The 23,356-nt window shown below is 28.9% G+C and overlaps 1 protein-coding gene across 3 annotated transcripts; it reads right to left on the reverse strand.

The window, feature by feature from the left end:
* Positions 1-626: 626 nt before the first annotated feature.
* On the reverse strand, positions 627-22,139 carry LOC145185075 (uncharacterized). Of its 3 annotated transcripts, XM_090097549.1 has the most exons (16): positions 21,951-22,139; positions 21,823-21,868; positions 20,596-20,837; positions 20,330-20,474; positions 8,449-8,648; positions 8,199-8,322; positions 6,516-6,673; positions 4,260-4,429; positions 3,846-4,017; positions 3,345-3,439; positions 2,590-2,746; positions 2,300-2,363; positions 1,908-2,173; positions 1,561-1,738; positions 1,281-1,448; positions 627-1,006 (listed from the first exon to the last, which is right to left on the reverse strand). In XM_090097549.1, the coding sequence occupies exons 1-16, from the start codon at positions 22,002-22,004 to the stop codon at positions 849-851; spliced, it is 2,397 nt and encodes a 798-aa protein (XP_089953675.1). In that variant the 5' UTR covers positions 22,005-22,139; the 3' UTR covers positions 627-848. The 3 variants fall into 3 exon arrangements, with proteins under 3 accessions (XP_089953675.1, XP_089953677.1, XP_089953676.1); XM_090097551.1 differs by lacking the exons at positions 20,330-20,474; positions 20,596-20,837; positions 21,823-21,868; positions 21,951-22,139 and adding an exon at positions 9,857-10,076; XM_090097550.1 differs by lacking the exons at positions 20,330-20,474; positions 20,596-20,837; positions 21,823-21,868; positions 21,951-22,139 and adding an exon at positions 9,126-9,410.
* Positions 22,140-23,356: the final 1,217 nt, after the last annotated feature.

The following is a 23,356-nucleotide window of genomic DNA, read 5'->3' on the forward strand; positions in this document are numbered from 1 at the left end:
ATATTCATGTTGTTTTTTTTGCATTGAAACAGAATACTGTTTCTGAATTAAGACAGTTTAATAATTTGCGAAAAAAAAAATCAATGCTTTTTTAAGGTTAAAATTAATTTTTGCGCAACTTGCTTTAAAGCTGACCACTGTGCAACGGCCGAGTCGTTTACATCTTGTACGGTTCAGCGAGTAAAAAAATTTTGGGATCAAAATAAGAATTATGCACACCTGGCTTGCCTTCAGTAGCAATCAGTTTATTGGTGTAACTTTTTTTCCAACTACTCAAACCTTAAATAAAACCATCCGAAAAATATGAGATTTCTCGCCAAAATTTCCACTTCAGTTGTTGTCTTTCCGAACCTCAATGCACCGTGAAAAAAAAAAAAAAAATTGAACATTAACTTAAATGGAAGACTTATTTGTTGCACAATGCGTCTTTGATGCACATTGCACCTTTTATTTGTTGCACAATACGCCTTCATTTCACACATGCGACAAAATTAACTCAAAATGCTGCTTGTTGCAACCAAAATTTTGTAAACAACGAATAAAGTAGCACGTTTAAGTTTATCACTAATTGTTTTAATTTTGAAACAGGTGACAAAAGCAACACCCAAGAATTATTTATTAAAAGAAAGTATATTTGATTGAAACATAGGTAATGAATAATATATATACATATATATACATATATACAATTAAACATTTTACAAGAAACTCAAAAAAAAAAAAAGAAAAGAAAAAAAACTAAACCGAGAGTACAAATCGATGATATTGCGAAGTTTTAGAAAAGTTTTCAGAACTCTGTATTTAAAGATTATTTCTGCTTGATAATTTAATGGCGTGCTTTTAAAAATTTAGAGATTTTTTGTTTCCGCTCGTCGATTTATCGGTAGTGTAGTTCGAGAACCCGATGAACCATTTGACGAACCGTCGAGTCCGTCTCCGTTATCATATTGAAGGCTGTTTGCTGAAGATAAAATTGGTTTTTTGTCGGAAACTTTCGCGGATGCACCTGAAAAATATTCGTAGAAAAAGAAAGTTTTAGGTAAGAAAAGAAACACGTAACTATAATTTGAGATTTTCGTAATTTTAACTAAACTAATATTACCATTTATATATATATATATATATATATATATATATATATATATATATATATATATATATATATATATATATATATACTTATACTCATGTATATATAATGTAAACACTATACAAATTATTTAATATTTAAAAATGGATTAGAAAAAGACTAAACTTAATGAATTTTATGCATAATATACCTCTTGCCAGTAGCACTTCTTGTTGCAGCTTATGCTTTTTTGTCAAAGAGGTCAACGTTTCTGACCACCTGTCATAAAACTCGTTCACCTCCAATAATAAATACTCTTTTAACATCTTCGCTCGTTTCGCCATCTCTTTGACTTCACGCGATTCCACCATTTCAAGATCTGCAATAAAGACGCATTTTATTGAAACAAAGAGTTTAATTGGCATTCAAATTTTGTAACAAAACTTACTGTGGATGATAATTAGTTTAACAAAAAAAACAAAATATCCTACTCTTAGCAGCTTCAATCATACGTTTTCTTGGTCGCAGATACCAGTATTCAAATAAAACCCCAAGAAGAAGAAAAACTACTAAGATAGATGTCGTAGTAATTAAAGAAGATAAAAACAATGTGTTATTTGGATTAAAAATATTCTTGGCAGATTCTTCTGCTGCACTAGCTCCAGGCTCCTAAAAGCGTAAGAGAATTGTATATTTACTCGATAGTGATAAATAAGTGCAGTAGTAATTTCACATACATTTGTATTTTTTATAACACTATTTTAAACCAGGATTCAAAATAGCAAAATAATAAGTAGCAAACAAAAGTTTTAAATGTAAGCGACAGTAAAGATCTTACAGATAACTTAAAAGAGTTTGTTTCTATGTCTTTCAGAATATCTGCCTTTTTTGCAGTTGTATATTCAACCAACTTATCAAAGATGGCTTTTCGATTCATTTCATTTCCCAAAACTATACAATATGTAGAAGACGTCTCAAAAATATTGTTAACACGAAAGTCTTTGCTAGATTGAATATGATACGCTGCAACATACGCATCCAATAACATCCCTTGAACATCGTTCTTTGTCATAGCAACTTTTAATGTCTCGTAACTGGAGTAATCTGCAAACAGAAAAACAACAAAGAAATAAATAAAACATTTCTTCATTCATAAAAAAAGAAACACAGTCTTTTCAACTCACTGATAATGCCAGAATATGATAATTTATTTCAAAAAGACGAGCTTACTTTTCATTTTAGCATTTCTGATTACCCCCATTCTAAACTCAGCAGTATTGTTGAGTGCACCTACCTTTGAATGAACAAATAAACAAAAAATATTTTATGCCCATACATAATTACAATTCTGTTGATTAAAACTCTTATTTTACTTTCATACTACAAAAAGTGTATAGAAATAAATCTTAAATTTACATTTTGATAACAATTTTGCTACAGCTTTTTATGTCTTTGGTACATTATATACAAAAATAAAACTCCATATTTACAAAGCATATTTACAAAAAACAAATACTAACCGTAGCTCCATATAGCATGAGATCATTAGACATAGCAGTAACAGTAAGTGATGTGGTGATGACACCGGTAAAAATTGCAATAAGGATTAGGCCTGTCAATATCCATATAACTGCAAAAAGACGACCTGGCACTCCAATTGGAGCGATATCACCGTATCTTGAAAACAAATAGAAAAAGATAACTTGATTGAAGTTTAGAAATAATCGCTAAACTATTAATGGCACATCAAAAAACTCAACTGCTTTTAATGTAACATTTAAATTACACAACAAAAATATTCAAAACATTGAATGTTTGAATGAAATGAAATTGAATTGAATGAAATAAAATTTCAACCTTCAACTTAATTTCCTCAAAATATTGCCAAGAACTAAGTACTTTGTTAAATTTTCATCTATTGCAAATTTTAAACAACCCTGACTTATGTGAAAAAACTTTAAAATATGTATATTGCTTCGCTCCAACACAGTAAAGTACTTTTATATTACTTGTACAATATCTTAGATCAATCTTTTATTACTATGTATTTGTGAAACTATTAAATAATTATTTCAAATTGCAAATAAAAGTTGTTTTTCCTACTTTTTATGTTTCTTTTTACAAAATTTTATTTCAAAGATTTTTAGACTAAAGCTGAAAAAAATTACAGCAATATCTAAGACAAAAGTTCTTTTTTAAATATACAAGAAAATGAGCGAAAATGAGCAGCAAATTTTAACTCATTTTAAAGAAGATTAAGTTAACAGTCACTAACCCAACAGTTGTCATGGTAACAAAAGCCCACCAAAAACCTTCACCCATTCCAGAAGTAAAGCTTCGAGGAAATTGCTTTTCATTCCAGTATGTTTCCTAGAAAAAAAAGTATGTTTCCTAGAAAAAATTATTTTTCCTAGAAAAAAAGTATGTTTCTTAGAAAAAAGAGCCTGCTATCAGGATACTATTCAAACCATCAAATTTTCTAGTAAATAAAATATTAAAAAGTAGACAAAAGGGGTAAAAAGCAATATTATTTTTTGACAACAAAACTACTGTAAAATAAGTTGCATTTTTTAGAAACATGATATAAAACAGATATAATTTAAATGATTGCTAAAATAATAATTAAAGAATAGGTATCATTTTCTGCCATTTTTCTGAATGTGACACCAAATATAAAAATAGAACTGTCTCACTATCATTATTCAAACATTTTATTCATTTTTTTATAATTTAAAAAATCAAAGTTTTCAATAAAAAAAATATAATGATGACATACAAGGATCCACATAATAATACCAGCAAGTGTAGCCATTACAAGAACTAGAACTAAAATTGGCCATGCACCTAATATTGAATTAAACATTGCTTTGGAAGATGCATTTTCATCTTCTTTTGTTACAATCAATGCAGTACCAGGTGAATCTAAAATTGCTACACAGTACTTGTTCCTAAAGTTGTTGAAAAAGTTATACTTTTATTAGCAATATTTATAAAAAAAAAAAAAAAAAAAAGTAAAAAAGTAATGCTTTTATTTGAAAAATCTTGAAATAAAAAAACCCTCCTAAAAACTCTTCTTCAAAAAAACACTTGCAAAAACTCAATCCAAAATAAGGCATTTCTTACGGTGCTTAAGAAAAAAAGAAGGGTCTAAACATTGCATCTAAACCCTTTACACTTTACATAGAATTACCTATATGTGTCAGATGATTTTCCATTACTCAACGGAAATACCATGTCATAACCATTCAGAGAAGAATCCAATTCTTCGACATCATTTTTCACATCACCCAGTCCTTTTTTAACATTTGGAAGTTGTCCAGCAATTTTTTGATCCCACACAATCTCAGTAGGTCCATGGCCCTAAACATGGATACTTTTAAAAGTGTGGTGTATATTAATTAAGCTACTTTAGTTTGTTAATCAAGAAAAAGCTTATTAACTTAGGGTATTAACAATCACAGGACATCACATGTATGTTGATTTATTTTTAATTTTACAAATTCCTACTTTAAAAAGTTTAAAAAGGTTTAAATTTAAATTAGAAAAATTTTTGATTAAATTAAAAGTATTGCAATTTCTTATCATTATTATTTAACAAATGCTTTAAATTATTAAATATTCATGTTTAAATATTTAATATTTTATCCACTATTTTTAAAAATATTTACAGACTTAATTATAAAATTATAGTCAACAATCATTACATTGGGATTGCTATCTCCTAATCAATTTTTAAACAACAGCTTTTTTGGTTTGAAACCAAAAAAAAGATTTGACTTACTATGAAGAAACAGTTAAATTTGTTTAAAAAAAACAGTAAACTTTACAGATCCAATTTTAAAGAACTTGTTTTTTAATCAAATTTTTTTTCAAATTAAAATAATTTTTAAACAATGTAAGATATTATTGGATAAAAGGATTTCAAGCATAAAAGAATTTGAAACACTTTTCAAATCGAAAATTTAATCTGTCATTCCCTTTAGTGAGAATTCTAAACTGGAAAACGTTTTACATCTATTTAATATGAAAAAGGTTTTGATACCCTCCAAAGATGGCAAGATAAAGATAAAAAAGAATTTTCTGATGATAAATAAGATATGTAAAGAATGAATTTTAAAAGTTAAACTGAAAAAAAAAAAAAAAAAGATTAATATAATTGGCAATAAAAAAATACTTCTCCACATTAAAGCATGTGATTGTTAAATTCAGAAGGATGAATTTTTATTTTAAAACTTGTCACTAACACATTTTAAAACAATTTTTTTGTGTAATTAAATTAAGCAATGATAGTATAAATTAAAAACATCAACAAAATGAGTCAAAATATTTCTCATAATTAAAATCTCATTGAAAATGTTAGAAAAACGAAAAAAAAATTCTGCACAACTATCTACAAATTCCTTTGCATTGTTACTTTTAATTGCTAAAGCATCTGAATCTAGCAAAACTAATGTTTATATGGCCATAAAACAATAAAAAAGCTCTCTATCTATAGAACAAGCAAAAGGATATGGAAGAAAGAGTGGCTATAAGGATAAGAAAGCAGCAATTAGTATTCAACGATCATTCACGCAAAATCCCAGCTTATCAAACAGAGAGTATTATGATGAAGTATTTGATGCACATTTTGTCATCTATAATTATGAATGACAAATTGCACATCAAATGTGACTTCAAACAGCTCCCAGGTCCAAAATTTTACACTTCAATTGTTCGTGGACATGTCAGCAACATGTTCAAGTATAAATGATTGGATAAATTTGGTAAGAAACTTCTCTTGTGGCAAGCAATATGCAGCTGCCGTTTAAGATCTCGAGCTTTTGTCAATTGTCAACTTTAAACTCGGATGTTTACATCAAGGAATGCTTGCAAGCTAGACTTTTGCCATTTTATTGAAGTCACGATGTCCCCTTTTAGTTCTGATCTGATCTTGCTTCTTGTCATTATTCTAAGAAGACCATAGACCATAGAGTGGTACAATTTGAGAGACATCAAATTCATACCAAAAAGCTTAAATCCACCAAACTGCCCACAGCTCCATCCCATTGAGAAATTTTAAGAAACTGACAAATTATATTTGCATTAGAGTAGCAAAATAATAAGTACAACGAAAGATTTGATTGGAGAATGGACATTAGTAGGGAAAGAAATTGCCAAAGACACTGTGCAGAAGTTGATGTGGTCGATTAGCGTAAGTATTCGGCTATTTATTAGAAATAATGAAAAATATTAAAATAAAAAGCATTTTTATAATCTTCAAGTTCCTTAAATTAAAATAAATATTAAATTTTTTGCATTAGTTTAACTATTATTTTTTTAAATTTTTCAAATTTTGAAATTTGAAAATTTCAAACTTTTCAAAATTGTTTCAAATTTAACAATGGCATGCTTTAATATTTATTATTTGTAATAAAAAAAAAAAAAAAAAAAAAGGGTATTTTCTCACCCTTGCACATTTACCACAAACTTCATTAATCATTTTTTTTAAAACAGCAGGAAATATGCCTTTCACAATAAGTGAGCCATTGGAAGCTGTTGTATAATATATATATGGAGGATAACTATACCAGCTTGTGTGAATAAACTTTGGACATAAACAATTTTCTAAAGAAATGTTATTCCATTGAATAAACAAAGCAGGGAAAATAGTGTTAAAAAAAGCAAAATTGGAAATCTTGAATAGAAGATTTACATTTGAACATTTTACTAAGACAAAACAACAACCTCACAGAGATCTTAAATAAAACAAAACAATTTCAAAACAAGCTGAAATGGCAGAGCAAAAAATTATTGGCTGGGTCTTAAAAAATTTATTAAGGATTTAGTTTGGCACAATCCAGACCTTTGACCAATTATTAACTACCTAAACAACTCTGTAACAAAATTATTGATATAAAAATTCAATTTGATCATTAAATTAATCCTATGTTTAAAAATGTGACTTATAATGGCACCTTGTGATAAATGATAAATTTTCAACTATTATTTCACATATAACAAAAAAAAAAAAATCTATCTTCAAAGATGTGTCTACACTTTAGTTAAACAAATGAGTAAAGCCCATTTCTTAAAACATTTCCAAGTTGAAAAAATTCCACGTGCAACAATTTTACCATGTGAAATATGACAAGAAACGGTTGTCCAAGTAAATTGAACAAACAGCAGCAACAAAAATTGAAAAACTTTACAGAAAATACACTTGGCAATGAAAACTCGCTTCAAAGTTTAAAGACTCAAGATCTTTTAGGGGCAACAAGCGCCAAAGCACAGCCAACAGCAACTTTAAACCAAGTGTCAAAAGCTGCAGAGAAGTTTGTAGAAGAAAAAAAAGTTTGTTGTGATTGACAATAAAAAATACATTGCATTTTCAAAAACAACATGTCCAAGAATGCCAGAATTTATTAATTCAACAAACTAGTCTACCATATGTAAGATATAAATGTAAGAAGAAGTTTGTACCAAAGGTACTTGTATGGTTGCCCTTATCCAGTAAAGGTGTTTTCACACCATAAATTTTGTCAATCAAAATCATTGATCACCAGACTTTTCAAGTATCATCAAAATTGCTTGTTAAAATTGTTAAAATTCTTCAACAAAAACATCATTTACAAAAAAAAAATTTTTTTTGGCCTGACCTAACCATGTCTCATTATACAAAAACAATATCAGAGAGGCTCAATTAGCACAATATATCTTTTGTACCAAAGAGTATGAATCCACTTAATGTTCTGAAAGCCAATCAAGGTTTTTTGGTTGATTTTGAGTAATTTGGTTTATAAGCAAATATAATAATGTAATAAATATAATGGTTTATAAGGTTGGGCAGAAACAGATGGTAAAAAGTTGGCAAACAGGATCAACAAAAAAAAACAATTAAAAAAGGTCTATAGGAAAGTTGTCCAGACCATGATGCAATAAACTACGAAAATTGAAGAACAGGGGCCTTTTTCTATTTTGTGACCAGTTAGCTGTTTTCTTCCATTTTCATGTTGTTTTGATAAAAAAATAAGAAAGTAAAAGAGAAAAGTGACGTTGAAACAAGCATTTTAATTGTCTCAAAACTTTCAGCCCAACCACTAGTACCATTGCTTCACTTAATTTGAAACAAGAACAAATCAAAAACATTTACCGCTCACTATCAGTTCAAAGGTACCACTGTTATTTCCTCTTCTATTTGATGCTAAACAGCTATATGTTCCTGAGTCACTTAATGCCAAGTTTTGAAGAATGATATCACCATTCTTGAATGCTGCCTAAAATTTAATTTAAATCCAACATATGAATTTGTCTAAATAGCGTATATTCAATAAAAAATTGTAGCTTATCTTAACTACAAGTTGAAAAAAAATAGATAAGAAAGAAAATTAATGTAAGAAAACCTTTATTTTTGAAGAGTTTATAGGTATAGGTACTGTTTCATTAATAACTTGCATCCATGTATAACCAGCTGGTGGAAGAGCTAATGATGCTCTGCATGAAATAATAACAGTATTGCCTTCTAATACAGAAACTGAACTATTACAAACTGGTTTTTTGCTTTCTGTGTTCATTAGACCCAAGCAATCAATGATAGGTTCAGCTAAAAGTATAAATAATAGTCAATTAAATCTAATATATAAATCCCAAAGTTTGTATCTGTGTATGTGGGTGTGTTCTTTATATAGATCCACAGTTTTAATCCAATCCTCACCAAATTTTTCACACAGGCCTTATTTCAGAGAAGGTTCTAGGCCAGGTTGGACCAACCCGGGATCACTACTATAAAACTCATTCCAATTGGAATTCACAACTATTTCATCTGAAACCTTCTGAAGTGTGCGTATTGCTACTATAAATATATTATTTTTTAATTTTTGCCAATTTAAGCATAAAAACCTGATAAAAATTTACGTTAACTTTGTGTAGTGGAAATTGTAAATCCAATAATTTGAGCTAGTTTTTTTGAAACAATTTGTTATGTTGAAAACAAAAACAGAAATCAAACTCAATCTCTAACATTTCTCATTGACAAAATTAGAATAATAAGTTCCACATTTCTTCATTTTTAACAGTCTACCTCAATAACAGATAATCAACAATTGGTAAGATATCTCATCCAGTGTTATTGGCTTTTGATCACCCATACCACTTTTATTAGAACCTGTCACCTTCTTTGTAGTTACATGTTTGATGTTCTCTCAGAAGTTCTACATAGTTAAATAGTACATTTTAAGTTTGTAACATTTTACAACATTGATGACATCCTACACTATGATATTGCATTATTGCAGTATCTTGCACCATCTATATTAGGCATCATTTACATTTTGGGCAACTTTTTATAAAGTAAAATTAGTAAGGATATGATAACCACTGACTCTCTCCCTCTCCTACAAAATTAAACTAAACTCTCCCTCCCTCTCCTACAAAATTACACTAAATGATTATAAAGAGAATTAAACCTTCAGGAAACAACAAAAAGTTGTTAGATAGGTCAGAGCAAGCTTAATTATTACTTTAATTTCTGCTAAAAAAAATTAGATAAATAGAATTGAATTGTTCAATTTTAGTTTCCTAGAACAATTTTTAGGATGCTTTTTGATAGTCTTTAAAGTTATTTATTGTTATTTATAGAGTAGAAGTGGAGAAGGCTTCTTTTTAAGGGCTTATAATAACTAGCATTTCAGGAACTATACAGTTTGTCTAGTCAAAATGACAAACCAAGCTAACATTTAATGTGAATAAAATTTTGTTATCTAATTTTTAAACTAAGTTTAGAATACTTTTGGAAATGTAAGAAAGTATTACATGTCTTAGGTAGTAGATGTTTGGAATGGGGAGTCCATTTGCAACTGCTTCAGAATAAAAAGCCTAGGTTTTTTCAAGATTTCTGTTTTTGAGTCATCTGTGAACTTGCCAACAAATCTTCTCATTAAAACATCTTTGTATTGTCTAATCCACTCTACCAAAAGAATTTTTTGTGACAAACTCAATGACACTTAAACTGCTTAGGCATCTTTTTTCTGTTCTCTTGGATAGAAAATGTTAAAAGCATATTAGATATAATATACTAAGTGTGGAAATGGTATTATGCATAGAGCCAACACAGACAGACAAAAATAACAATTAAGGATAACTTTGATTTAATGTGATGAAAATTATTTCACATGACATAGTAATTTCACTACTTTAAAATTACTGCTTAATTGCTGCTGTGTGCCTGTCTTTGTTATGCTTTAGAAAAATTAGTTTTTTAAATTGAAAATTCTATGATATATAGTAATATTTTTTCGTTATTCATGAATCCGCTAATACTTTCGGAAAGTTTTTACGATTTGAAAAAAAATATTTACAGTGGAGTCAATTTGGGATCATCGGTTTACGCTAATTTTGTCGAATACGAAAAAATTCATCGGTTTTACGATTTTTGTAATTCCGATCGGAATGAGTTTTATAGTAGTGACCACTGATCTATATAATAACTGGATAGCGCATCTCCTAAGAAAATAGCGTAATTTTTGAAGCCAAAATATTTTCGCCAGCGCCATATTGGGAGGACCCACGGAGAAAAATTATTTAGTTAAAATATTGAAAGGTGAACAAGCTATTTTTTTATTTTGATGGTTTAACTTTATATTTTTTTATATTTAACATAGATTGAATGTAAGGAAAGTTATTATTATTTTTTTTTCAAATAATGATAATTATTTTTTAGTAAAATAATTACAATATTCATTATATAAATGTCTGGAGAAAATTCCAAAAAGCGAGGGACACAGTGTGTTGCATTTGGTTGCAGTAAAAGAAAACATAGCGACAGTAAAAGAAGTGATAGCGATGGAATCTCTGATGATGAATCATCTTTAAAACGAAAGTTTCCTAGAACATTTCATAGGTGACTTTCTTAATTACTTTTAAAAATAAAAATATTTTAAAATTTATTGACCTCTGTTAGTTTGCTTGCAATGTGAAGAAATGGATTTAAATAATATCAGTTGTGCAAAAAGTATAACAAACTTAATAAAATATCAAATGTTATTTTTCCTACTAATTTTATTCAGATTTCCTTCAAACACTGAAAAAAGAAAAGAATGGACCATCAAAATACACCGTCAAGAATGGAGTCCAAGTAGTAGCAGTTTGATATGTTCTGATCATTTTTTAGAAAAAGATATTGACAGAACTGGACAAACTGTTAGATTAAAAGAAAATTCTTTTCCTAAAAGATTTAAAAAATTTCCAGACTACTTAAAAAAGGTATATAATCAATTATGTTTTAATGTATTGTACAGGTTTGTTTGATATGTACCTTTTAGTTCTTAGTTGCCCTATGCAGTGTGCTAGAGGGTTTATAACACAACTGTATGGTAAGCAGCTAAAACATATAATAACCATTTTGCTATTGTATGCTTTTATTTTATAAATGCTGCATGAACTATTAGCTAAGCTCTGTGAGTAAACACAACTTAGAGGTTCCTTCTAGTTTGATATAAAATTTGAAAATTATACAAGTATATTATATATATATATATATATATATATATATATATATATATATATATATATATATATATATATATATATATATATATATATATATATACTTTATTTTTGATTTTTTATATATTATATATACATATATATATATTTTTTTCTTTCAATATTAGAAAATGAAAGAGAGAAAAGTTCCTGTTAATAGATCAACTTTTGAAAATTCTGTAAAAAGTGATTTTGAAATTAGTGTTATACCTATCTGCATGAAAGTTGGCTCCCCAAAAAAAATATTTAATTGCAGTTTAACTCCAGAAAAAAAAATAACAGATCGTAGAAACAAGATAATTGTGTCTTTGAAAAAGAAGGTAAAAGCAGAACAGCAAAAATCTCGAAGAATGAAAAAAAAGATAACATCTCTTAAATCAGTTGTAAAAATATTAAGTAATAAACAAAAAATATCATCAAATTGTGAAGAAATGCTACTAAAAACATTTTCAGAAGTTCTGCAAGCTCTAACCAGAAGAATGATTATGCATAAAAATTATGGTAAAGGATTTAAGTATTCAAAAGAAATTAAATCCTTTGCACTTACCCTGCAGTTTTATTCAAGTAAAGCTTATGATTATGTGCGAAAAACATTTAATTTTAATTTACCACACCAAGCACAAATTAGGAAATGGTATGGAAAAGTTTCAGCAGAACCAGGTTTTACAAAGCCAGCTTTTGCAGCACTTAAATACAAGGTTATAGAAGCTGAAAAGTTAGGATCTAAAGTCATTTGCTCACTTATGTTAGATGAAATGGCTATTAAAAAACACATATCATGGGATGGAAAAGCATTTAAGGGGTATGTTGATCTTGGGAATGGCATACAAGATGATTCATCCCCGGTTGCAAAAGATGCCCTAGTTCTCATGGCTATTAGTATAAACAGCTCATGGAAAGTTCCATGCGGATATTTTTTTATAGATGGGTTAAATGGTGCTGAACGAGCAAACATTGTAAATTTATGTATCAAACGATTGACAGATGTTGGTGTTGAAGTCATATCACTAACATGTGATGGACCCTCATGTCACATTTCCGTCTTATCAAACCTTGGTGTTTCAATTGATGTTTTAAAAATGAACACTTCTTTCACTCATCCTCTCAACTCTGATAAAAAAGTTCATACTCTACTCGATATTTGTCACATGCTAAAGCTAATTCGGAATTGCTTCGCAGATAGTGATGTTTTGTTTGATAGCGAAAACAATGCAATATCATGGAAATATATAGTTTATCTTCAAAAACTGCAAGAAAATGAAGGATTACGTCTTGGAAATAAATTAAGATTAGCACATATTAATTGGAGGCAACAAAAAATGAAAGTGAATCTTGCTGCTCAGGCAATTAGTTCAGGTGTAGCTAATGCAATAGAGTTCTGTTGCAAAGACCTTAAATTAATGCAGTTTCAAGGAAGTGATGCAACAGTTAAATTTATTAGAATATTTGATAGATTGTTTGACATTTTAAACTCAAGAAATCCTTTTGCTAAAGGTTATAAATCCGCACTAAAAATGAGTAATAAGCATATATGGGATAAATTTCTTAATGAAGCATATGATTATATTTCAAACTTAAAAGACTCATCTCATAGATTATTGCATACAACAAAAAGAAAAACTGGGTTTATTGGATTTTTAATGGCTATAAAAAGTATTAAGCAGGTTAAAATATTTTGTAAAGTTTTATTTATATCTGAAAATTGTGTCTAAAGTTATATATATTGTATGTATTTTATATACATACATATATATATATATATATATATATATATATATTTCATTTATATGTTTAGATATTTTATAACCTTGTTGAAATTCCTGAAGCACCTTTAAAATATCTTCTAACATATAAGTTAAGTCAAGACCATCTGGAATTGTTTTTTGGTTCAATACGAGGATCAGGAGGATTTAACAATAACCCAACAGCGCAACAATTCACAGCAGCATATAAACGACTTTTACTTCAGAGCCATATTGAAGGAGGATCAGGGAATTGTGAAAAATTACAAGCAGAAAATATTTTAAATGTTTTAGATGATTCAGTTATGATAAATAACAGCAGTTTGGATATTACAACAGTAAACATAATCAGAAAATACGACTTATCTGAAAGAACATCTAAGACTACTGATCATGATTATTCTTTTATTACTAATATTTCATTGCTAACTGAGTATAAAAAAGCAGCTGTTTCTTATATATCTGGCTTCGTTGTTAAAATGGCAAAAAAGCAAATATTTTGTATGTTATGTTGTGATGCACTTGGTTCTAAAAAACATGCTCCAGAATCCAATTTTCTTAAAGTAAAGGATAGTGGTGGTCTTATGAAACCAACAAGAGATGTTATTACTGTTTGTGAAGAAACTGAAAAAAAAATTACAGGAATGCTAGCAACAATACCTGGAAAACTGCCACAGTCCAAAAATATCCCAGAAGCTATATCTATTTCAGTTTTAGAAAGTTTAGGATCTGTTATATTTAGAGACTTGCATGAACATATGTTTGATACTGGTATTAATGAAAACCATGTTTTTAAATTAATCAAAATAATTTCTCAATGTTATTGCAAAGTCAGACTTTATGATGTGGGAAAACAAGCCACTGAGAAAATGTCATCGAAAAATATTAGAAAAACATTAAGTAAATTGGTATTATTTAATCATCAATAACTACAGCTTTTACAAACACAAAACTATTTTATATTGTAAATAGTAACGTAATAATTGAAAAGATTATTTACTTACTTTTAGGAGCATTATATTTTCAACTTGTACTTATAATCATAATTTTTAAATATCAACATAAGAATCTAGATAAATTATCTAAAGAATACGATCATTCGTTAGACATTTTACAACAGATTTTTACTAATTTGTTGATATTGCATTTTTTGCTTCTAATTTCTAGGTACTTTCAATCCTTTTCTTTTTTTCTTCTTTCTTTTGGTTTCTTTTCTTAATATTTCAAACGCATCATAACAAATCGTGGGTCCTCACAATATGGCCGCCAAAATATTTTTTCCGCTTCAATTTCGATATTAGAGATGCGCTATCCAGTTATAATATAGATCAGTGGTAGTGACCCCCGGACTTTATGTTCAGGGTGCTTATGTGGAACCAGTGGTGTACGACTCGCTCGATTTATTGTAATTCGGCGAACGGGGATTCTGGGATGTCTAGTACAGCCAGATTTGTAAACAAAAATATGTATATAAAGGCGTTTTAACAGAATTATGCTTTTGTAAAGATGGTTTAACTTATTTTTAAACAAAAATGCTTTAATAAGATGTAGTACCAATCTTCTTTTACTGTTAAACTAAATGGTTTATTTTGAAAACGCTGGAATATGTTAGTATAAAGCTTTTTATAGCAACGTTCCTTCTAGTTTTGATATGTTTTCAATATTGTTTTTTTATACTTTTATATATGTTTTTGTTATTTTTTTATTTTGTTATTTTTATTCCTAATCTTATATATAATATAAAAATTTTTAAGGATATTAGAATTTATAACTTCAATTTAGTATATTATAAATAAATTTAAAAAAAAATTTTTTTCAATTAAATATTATCTTTTACTATTTATGAGTAATACGAGCCATTTTTTTAGGGCATTTTTTATAACGTGGAGCTATGTCACGATTGTAAAATTTGATAAAGTAATAAATTCGAATATCAACAAAATAGTGTATTAGTTTTCTCTCCAAATGTGATGCATGTTTTGGATGAAGGTTGTATAAAAAAACGAAATTGCAGTCTTTCTTGATAGCTTTAATGATAGTTCCTGCTATATTTTTGCATACTATTATTTTATTTATGTTGTTAGTGAAAATGGCTTCCATTATTCTCACAACTTCACGTAAACATGAACTTGGTTGTACTGAATGATTTTTTGTTTCATATTTTTTAGCATAAACAAATTCATCAAAATTACCACAGATTTCAGTAGATGGTTGAGATAAAATATTATTGCATAATTGACATAAAGAAACTTTTTTAATTAGCCAACTAGCAAGAGAACATAAACTCTGTTCTACAGTTTCAGAACATATTTGTAGTTTGAAATCCTTTATTAGTATCAAAGGTTTTACAATACCTATGTGAGTTGACTTTGTTTCATTGAATAGTGAGTTATTCACTACATTACTTTGTTCATATACTAAATTAAGACATGATTCTAACGATATTGCTACAGTGAAATCAGATTCTGCAACACAGTTTGTATTAGACTTTGTTTGTTCAATGGAAGTAAGTAGTAAAGCATTTTGGTATGCAGACTTGAATTGTTTGGCTGTTGGCCTGTCATTCCAACCACCTTTACTTCGTATAATTGAAAAAAAATTCTCTATACAGTCCTGATTGAAATGTGATGTGCAAACAAAATGAAAACCTTCATCAAGCAACTCTCTGGACAATGTCATAATGTTATTTATTGTTGTTATAAGTCCCCAGTGACTGGAAATACTAGTCTGACTTCTAGCATTTTCATAATGCCATGTAGAAATCCAATTTTTAATATCTTCCAAGGTTTTCATAGTTTCTCCTTCAGTTAATGCACACCTAGCTGGTTTGTCTGCTTTTAATTTTCTAGAGTTCATTATATCAAAAAGAATGTCAATTTTTTTAATGAATTCACATGTTGCCAAAGCATCAGGTGGTAAAAGCTTTGCAATTATACATAAGGACATAGCTGCTAAAACTTGATGACTGAAAACTTGTGTTGCCAATTTTACTCTCATAGATAGTAAAGATCCAGGTTCAAGGTGGCTGTCTGTCAACTTTGGAGCAAGTCGAACTGGATTTTGCTTGTCTATATTGTAAAAAGACTGCAAGTATTTCCATGAAACAATTTTTCCGTTTGTAGATATATCATGTCTAATTAAATTATTTCGAAGACTTTTTATCAAGTGTGGAGGGTCAAATATTATGTATACATTTGTTTGAATTGTGGGAGGCAATATGTACGGTCTTGTTTTAAGGAACCCTAGTAACTTCAAAGCTGAAACATTTGTAGTACTTTGGTCACACACAACAGCTCGTACATGTGGCCCAATTGAAGTCAGTTTGTCAATAGCTTCTAATATTATTTGTGATAATTTAACTGATTGAACTGAGTTGTTGCTATAAAAATATGCAATTGGCTGCTTCAACTTTATTGCAATACCCCGAACCATTACAACTAAAACATGATTTAATGGTTTCCCATCTTCATCAATACCAATAATGTGGTCAAGATCTCTTTCATAGTCTATATGCTGCTTGAGAGACATCTCGTCAAATACTAGACAACAGTTGCGTTCATTGACATTCATATAATTGACTCGCATTTTGAGTAAAGCAAAAACCTTTGCAGAAAATCCTGGCTGTAGGTTTCCAAATACTTTTGACAAAAAAAAAAGAAGAGTTGTCTTACTTGGCAAAGTAAAAAATTGCCTCAAAATACAAAATGCCTGTGGACTATGATACAAGATGCGTAGAGAAACTAGTTTGTCATGTACTGTCCACCTTTTTCCATGTTTTGCTCGCTTGTTCATTCTAAGTTGACTCTCAAAAAATTTAATCTGGTTTTCAGAAAGGTATTTCTTTGCAAGATCACAAATATGTTCAATAGATCCATTGCATTTTTTATTATGTTTTTTTAAAAACAATAGTTTTTTGTTTAAACGATAATTTTTAACACGATTTAAGTTTATTACTTTTTGAAAATTTACCATCTGTTTTTTAGCTTTATCATTTACATTTAATTCTTCTGAGTTGGTAGTGTCTGTACTAGAAAAAGCTGGTAACTTTACAGACTGCTCACTTGTAATTGATTTACTTTTTTTGTGTGACTGAAGAAATCTTTCTGCAGGTGCTTTTCTTTTAATTGAAATTTTGTGAGGAGGATTTGGTACATCAAAAAGGGTCGGAATTGCTGTTATAATTGCTCTTTTGCCTCCAATATTTGTTGGGTAATATTGTGTTGGCTCAAAATGTTCACTGCATAGAGCATATGATTTATTTAGTTCTAATGAAGTTTTCTTGTCGAGATCTTTGCGACGGCAATTAATAACCCACTGCTTACATCTGAAATAAAAAATTATGCATTCATATATTTGTATAATGTAATAAGAATATATATCACATATATCGTATATATATATATATATATCGTGTATATATACATATCGTGTGTATATATATATATATATATATATATATATATATATATATATATATATATATATATATATATATATTATTATTATTATTATTATTATTATTAATAAACTAGATACTAACCTATTTTTGTCTTTTGGAAAGCGAAAAAATGACACACTTTTATCAACAATTTTTCCTCGTTTATGTTGACAATTAGGAGCTGCGCAAAATCCACCAGACATTGTTTGGTATTCTATACTATAGTTAGACAAGTTAAAATAATTGAAAGGAAAAATATGTAAAAACCAACCGAATCATGCAATAGCAAAGTACATATTATATTTTTTTATTTGTATTTCGTTGTTTATGTTTACAATCTGGCTGTACTACACATCCCAAAAGCCTTTGCGTCAGGAATTACAAGAATTTAATGCAAATTTTGCCGAGTCGTACACCACTGTGTGGAACTTAGTTAAGCCCCCTTCAACCTTTCCTTGCCCCCGGTGAGGAGATGATTACGGACCTAAAAACTTTAGTATTTTTACCAGTAAAAACCAAATAATTGTAAATATGTGTTAGCGGTTATTTAATAATTTTTGAGGAATATTTTTGGAAAAGTACACATCTCCTTCATCAAAACCAAATCCAATTCTACAAGAATATGAGATATGTAAGCACCCTGATTCATTTAGCTATTATACTGTAAGAAGCAGTAAATATAAGTTTGCAAGGTCCTTAAAGTCGATGGTAACCCAGCGTAGGAATTTAAGAGTTACAAAATTGTGAACAGAATTTACTTCGTCTCAAGAAAAAAAAAAAAAATGTTTGAAAACGAAGGTATTTTGCGCTAATAAGGAATTCTAACAAGAGCTGATGAACACATCAAAAACGTTTCGGGATGGTCTGCAAAGTGCGTTTCGGGATGGTCTGCAAAGTGCGTTGAGACATTAACTTTATACATTCCAAAACATGATCCATTTCAAGACCAGAAATTGTTGTTCTTCATTATTGGTACCTTTTACGTCACATAAAAGTTACGATTAATGTGAAGGACAAAAAAAATGCAATAAAGCAGTTCATTATATTTGAAATTTACCGAGGTATTAGTTAAATAAATGAAAATAAATTTCGAAAGAAGTGAATTACTAATGAGGATTACAGCGGTTTAAAAATTCAAACAGAAAAAAATACATTTTGTTCTTTTTCCCAGCTAAATGCTGGATAAAAAAAAGCAATCCCCGATCATCATCATAAAAGCAATCAAGAGAAGAACGTCGACCTATTTCTTCTTTCTATTTAATGGTAAAAAAGACCATTATTTGTGCATTGAAAGACTTTCTAAAATTTATATACACAAACACATTTTAAATCACTGAAGGTTCATGTCAATGGAACGTTAGGCAACTCATCACAGACTACTACACATCCAATCTCAAAACTAGTGTGATGTACTGCTTCGTGGTTGTCCGCTCTGATAGTACTGTGAAGAGAGTGGGGCTCGAGCATTGTTCAGAAATGGTTAAGAAACAAAAAACGTTCAGCTTTATGAAGTTCCAAGTAACTCTGCGGTATGATGAAATTACATCTTTTAATATGGCAATCAATTGTTATATATAGTAAGGTTCTAACTAATGGTGAAATTCGAGACCATAAAACGACGTGTCATAAAACTGGAAAGTATGAAGCGCAAGATTTATACAATTTTTAGTTGCGTATCTATGCCTTGAATACTAAAGTGGCAGTTGTACCCAATTATGTACGCAGTTTAATGGGAATCTTATTATGCAAGAGCTAAGGAAAGAAAAAATTAATTTGTAGTTCAAAAAAAAATTTTTATGACAGACCTTAGCTCATAAATTGTTTACCGGAGAAGCAATAATTCTAAAATAATTAAAATAATCAAAATAATTAAAATAATTCTAAAATGAGAGGACATATAAATTACGGCCGTGATGAGGCTTCTATAATGAGCTTACGTACAAAGGAAACAGCAGTATAGACTTGCCTGGCATGTTTAGGAATAATAAATCTTTATTTGCGTACAAATTTTTCTCCTTTGAAGTGACTTCCAGACATTTTCTTTTAAAACGTCACTTAAAAACATCATTTCTTAAAAACATTACTATGAATTACACCAAATATTTTTTACCCCACAGAAAACGGTCAACTCAGTAGAGTTGTTGAGTGAATACCAGCGTAAACTCTGAGTTAAACTTGGGAATAAGTTCGCTACGTAGTAGGCCATCACACGACAAGACTAACTTACAGTGGTTTCAATTATACCGGATTGAGTAGCCGACACTTTAAAGAACTGCTGTCCATTTTTTTAGGCTACTTGTCATCCTGTTGTTGTTGCTTTTGCTACTTGACATCTGGGCAGATGCAAGTACCGCCTGATCACAATGTTAGCGCTACTGACTAACGCCACCCGCTAGATGCGCATTTGTTGCCCGCTTGATACTAACAATCGATATACCTTAATTGTCCTCTCAACATCACTAAAAAAAGCACGCTACGCAGGAGCCAATCAAATTATTCCTGTAAAAGATCTCAAAGTAACTAATAATTTATAAGAGAAAATATGAAAATTTAATTTTGTACCCTCTGTCACAGTGATATCAAGTGTAGCATTAAAACCGGGGTAATTTTTTGTGATATCAGAAACAAACTTTATAAACATTCGTTTTGCATTAACTGTAATAGGTGGAATGGTCAATTTTCCACAGAAACCTTCATCGTTTTCGATCTATAAAAATTAAAAACTTTTATTCTTTTTTGAACAACAACAATTTGAAGAATACATGTGTATGAATACATGTGAATAAATTTTTGTCTAAATCTTCAATATCTTTTAATTTAAGACTTACTACTGCCCAGTCATTATCTCCATCATTTTGCGCATATACCATTAAATAATCGAACTTTGAACAAAGTTTGCTTGGTTCTACATCAAAATAATCCACTTTTATTGTAATGTCCGCAAGGTCTGTACTAGCTTCAACCAACCAGCCACATTTTGTGTCAAGTGGATAATTTCCAATTCCAAAATTTGGAGAAGAAATAACTGGACGAGGGTCAGTTTTGGTGATTATAGTGCTACAGCTTGAGCCTAAAGTGACAAATCATTCGAATTAAAAAAAATTGCGAAAATTTTGCTAAGTTTAAACGCAAATTTTGGTTGTTCTTTAAATTGTGAAGAGTACCATTTTATTTATCTTCCTATCGGGTATAGATATCTTCAGTTAGCGTCTAAAGAAACCTTATTATGAATAGTAATTGTCAATGAATGAGGATTGTGTTCATTTTTATTTTTGGCCTACAAATCTTGTTATAGTTTACAAAACTTTCAAGTATAAGTTTAAAATAATTAAAGGAAGGATTGCCAAGGTATATTCGGGTTTAAGAGGAAATTTTCCAAACATTCTCTCTTTAAAAATATTTTTTTAATTTTTACTAAAATGTGTTTATGTCTTATTTATTAAAAGCAGCTATGTAAAATAAATCCGCATCATGGAATGACTATTTTAGAACAGTAAAAAAAAAAGAGGAACTCAAAACTACGACTATTTTTTAAGTTGAATAATGCCATGACTTTATTAGGTATATGCGTGCCAATTCGGAACGTATTTCAATTATTCATTGCTGAAATTCTAACTTAAAACGACAAAAGTTGTGTAAAATCAACAACGGTAAATCTTTTTACATCTTTATTGTTACTTTTGTGAAACCATTAAAAAAAATTAGCCCTGGGTAAGAACAAGGTAAGAACATATCATTAATAGAAACTTTAAAGTTAATATTCTAGCGGTATTTATAATTCTGATCTTTCGCTCCAGTTCCAGCTTTTTTTTCCAAACACTCAAGATTCGTTATTCAAACATACATAATAAGATTAGTATGTATCTTCTGTAATGAAACAGTAATAAATAAATGGTGAAAGAAATTGTTTTGTTAGCACTAAAGTAAATCTAGTATTAAATTCAGTCAAAAATTCTTTATCATGAATTTATTTCTTTTAAACATTGTGTATTTAAAAATAGTCAGACACTCAGCAATAACAAGAAAGTAGTATAAACTAAAAGCTAAAAACATACTTATATCGGTAGTAGGGTTAGCTACCCGCGTTCCAACCGAAACAACCTGAAACATGCCCATTAAAAGTACAAGTTATTGCAGTAACACAAAAGAGAAATAAAGATAATAATCAGAAAAATCCTCAAACCTTTGCAGAAGAAGCAAAAAGAAGCAAAAGGATTCTTGAAATGCTCTCTAACATTTCCCCCCCCTTTTTTTTTTGATAAATTTCTTCTTCTTTTTTTTTTTTTTTTTTTTTTGGTGTGTTTTTTTGTTCTATTTGTTTTTTTCTATTTCCAAAGTCAAACTCTTTCAATATCAAGCAAAAAAAAATTGCAGAACGTTTTGTGTGTTTGAATGAACTCAATAAAAGAACCCTTCAGGTTTTGCATAATTTAACATTTAAAACATTTAACTTGTCCGTTGCTAAGACCCTAATCTCAATAGATCATTCACTGCTGAAACGAATGATGTATAAATTATCTTGAAGCAAGAGGAAAATTTTCAATACAAGATTTCAAATTACAGGAAAGTAATGTAATGCTAGGATTTTTGCTTTTTAAATATAATGTGTAATTAACAATTTTTTATGTATATTATCAACGAATTTTAAATTCATTTACGTTTTCGTGTTAAATAAGCACAGATTAAGCGAATGAGAATTTTTAATAAAAGTTCCAACGATCAGTAACAAATTTAAATGACAAATGATTTTTTAGAAGAAACTAAAAAAAAAATATTACCGAAAAATATTTTCAGGGAGAACATAATAATATAAAAAAAATTTTTATAAACTTTTATTAGAATATTCATGTTGCAGTGCATAAATGTATGTTAGTACAAAAATATATATACAAATAATTATAAAAATAATTATACTATATTTTAATACTTTATGATTATATAAAACTCTTTATATAATCATAAAGTATTAAAATATAGTATAAACTATTTTTAAAAAAAGGTTAGCTTTTGTCTTCTCATCTAAATTTCTATATATTTCTCCAAATTTTCAAAATAGTACTTTACGAATAGTATTTTCTAAAGGTCTGTAATATCGCCGTCAAATCCTATGTTTCGGAAATAATCTAAAACCCAAAAGAGAAATTTATCCCGAAAAATTCCGAGGTTCCGAGGCTCAGAGTACTAATTATTTTATAAATTCAATCTAAAAAACCACCACCCATCACATTCAAGAAATGTAGAAACTTTGAATTTAATTTTAATAAAATGGTTATAACTTCCAAAGCCATGATATGTATCAAGCTTCGTAAAAAAAGTCTTTTGTTGAAAAGTGAGCATGTATCAGTAAACAAAGGTTTGTTTGGAAGGAAAGAATAAAAGAAAAATTAAAAAAAAAAAAAAAAGGTTATTGTAATTTTGTTGAACTATAGGATGAGATGAACATTTTTAAATGAATGGGAGGGGAAAAAAAAATTTGGATTAACCAATTGCTAGTTTTGACCAGAAACATTAGCACTAATAGTTGGTTCAAGCTCCTGGTTGAAGTTTTAACTAAGCAATCTCAATAAGTCTATTTACCAACTACGAAAT

The sequence above is a fragment of the Hydra viridissima genome, unplaced genomic scaffold (assembly GCF_058129835.1).
Source record: "Hydra viridissima isolate aposymbiotic clone 2 unplaced genomic scaffold, HvirCarnegie_v1 scaffold_9, whole genome shotgun sequence".
Classification (NCBI taxonomy): Eukaryota; Metazoa; Cnidaria; class Hydrozoa; order Anthoathecata; family Hydridae; genus Hydra; species Hydra viridissima.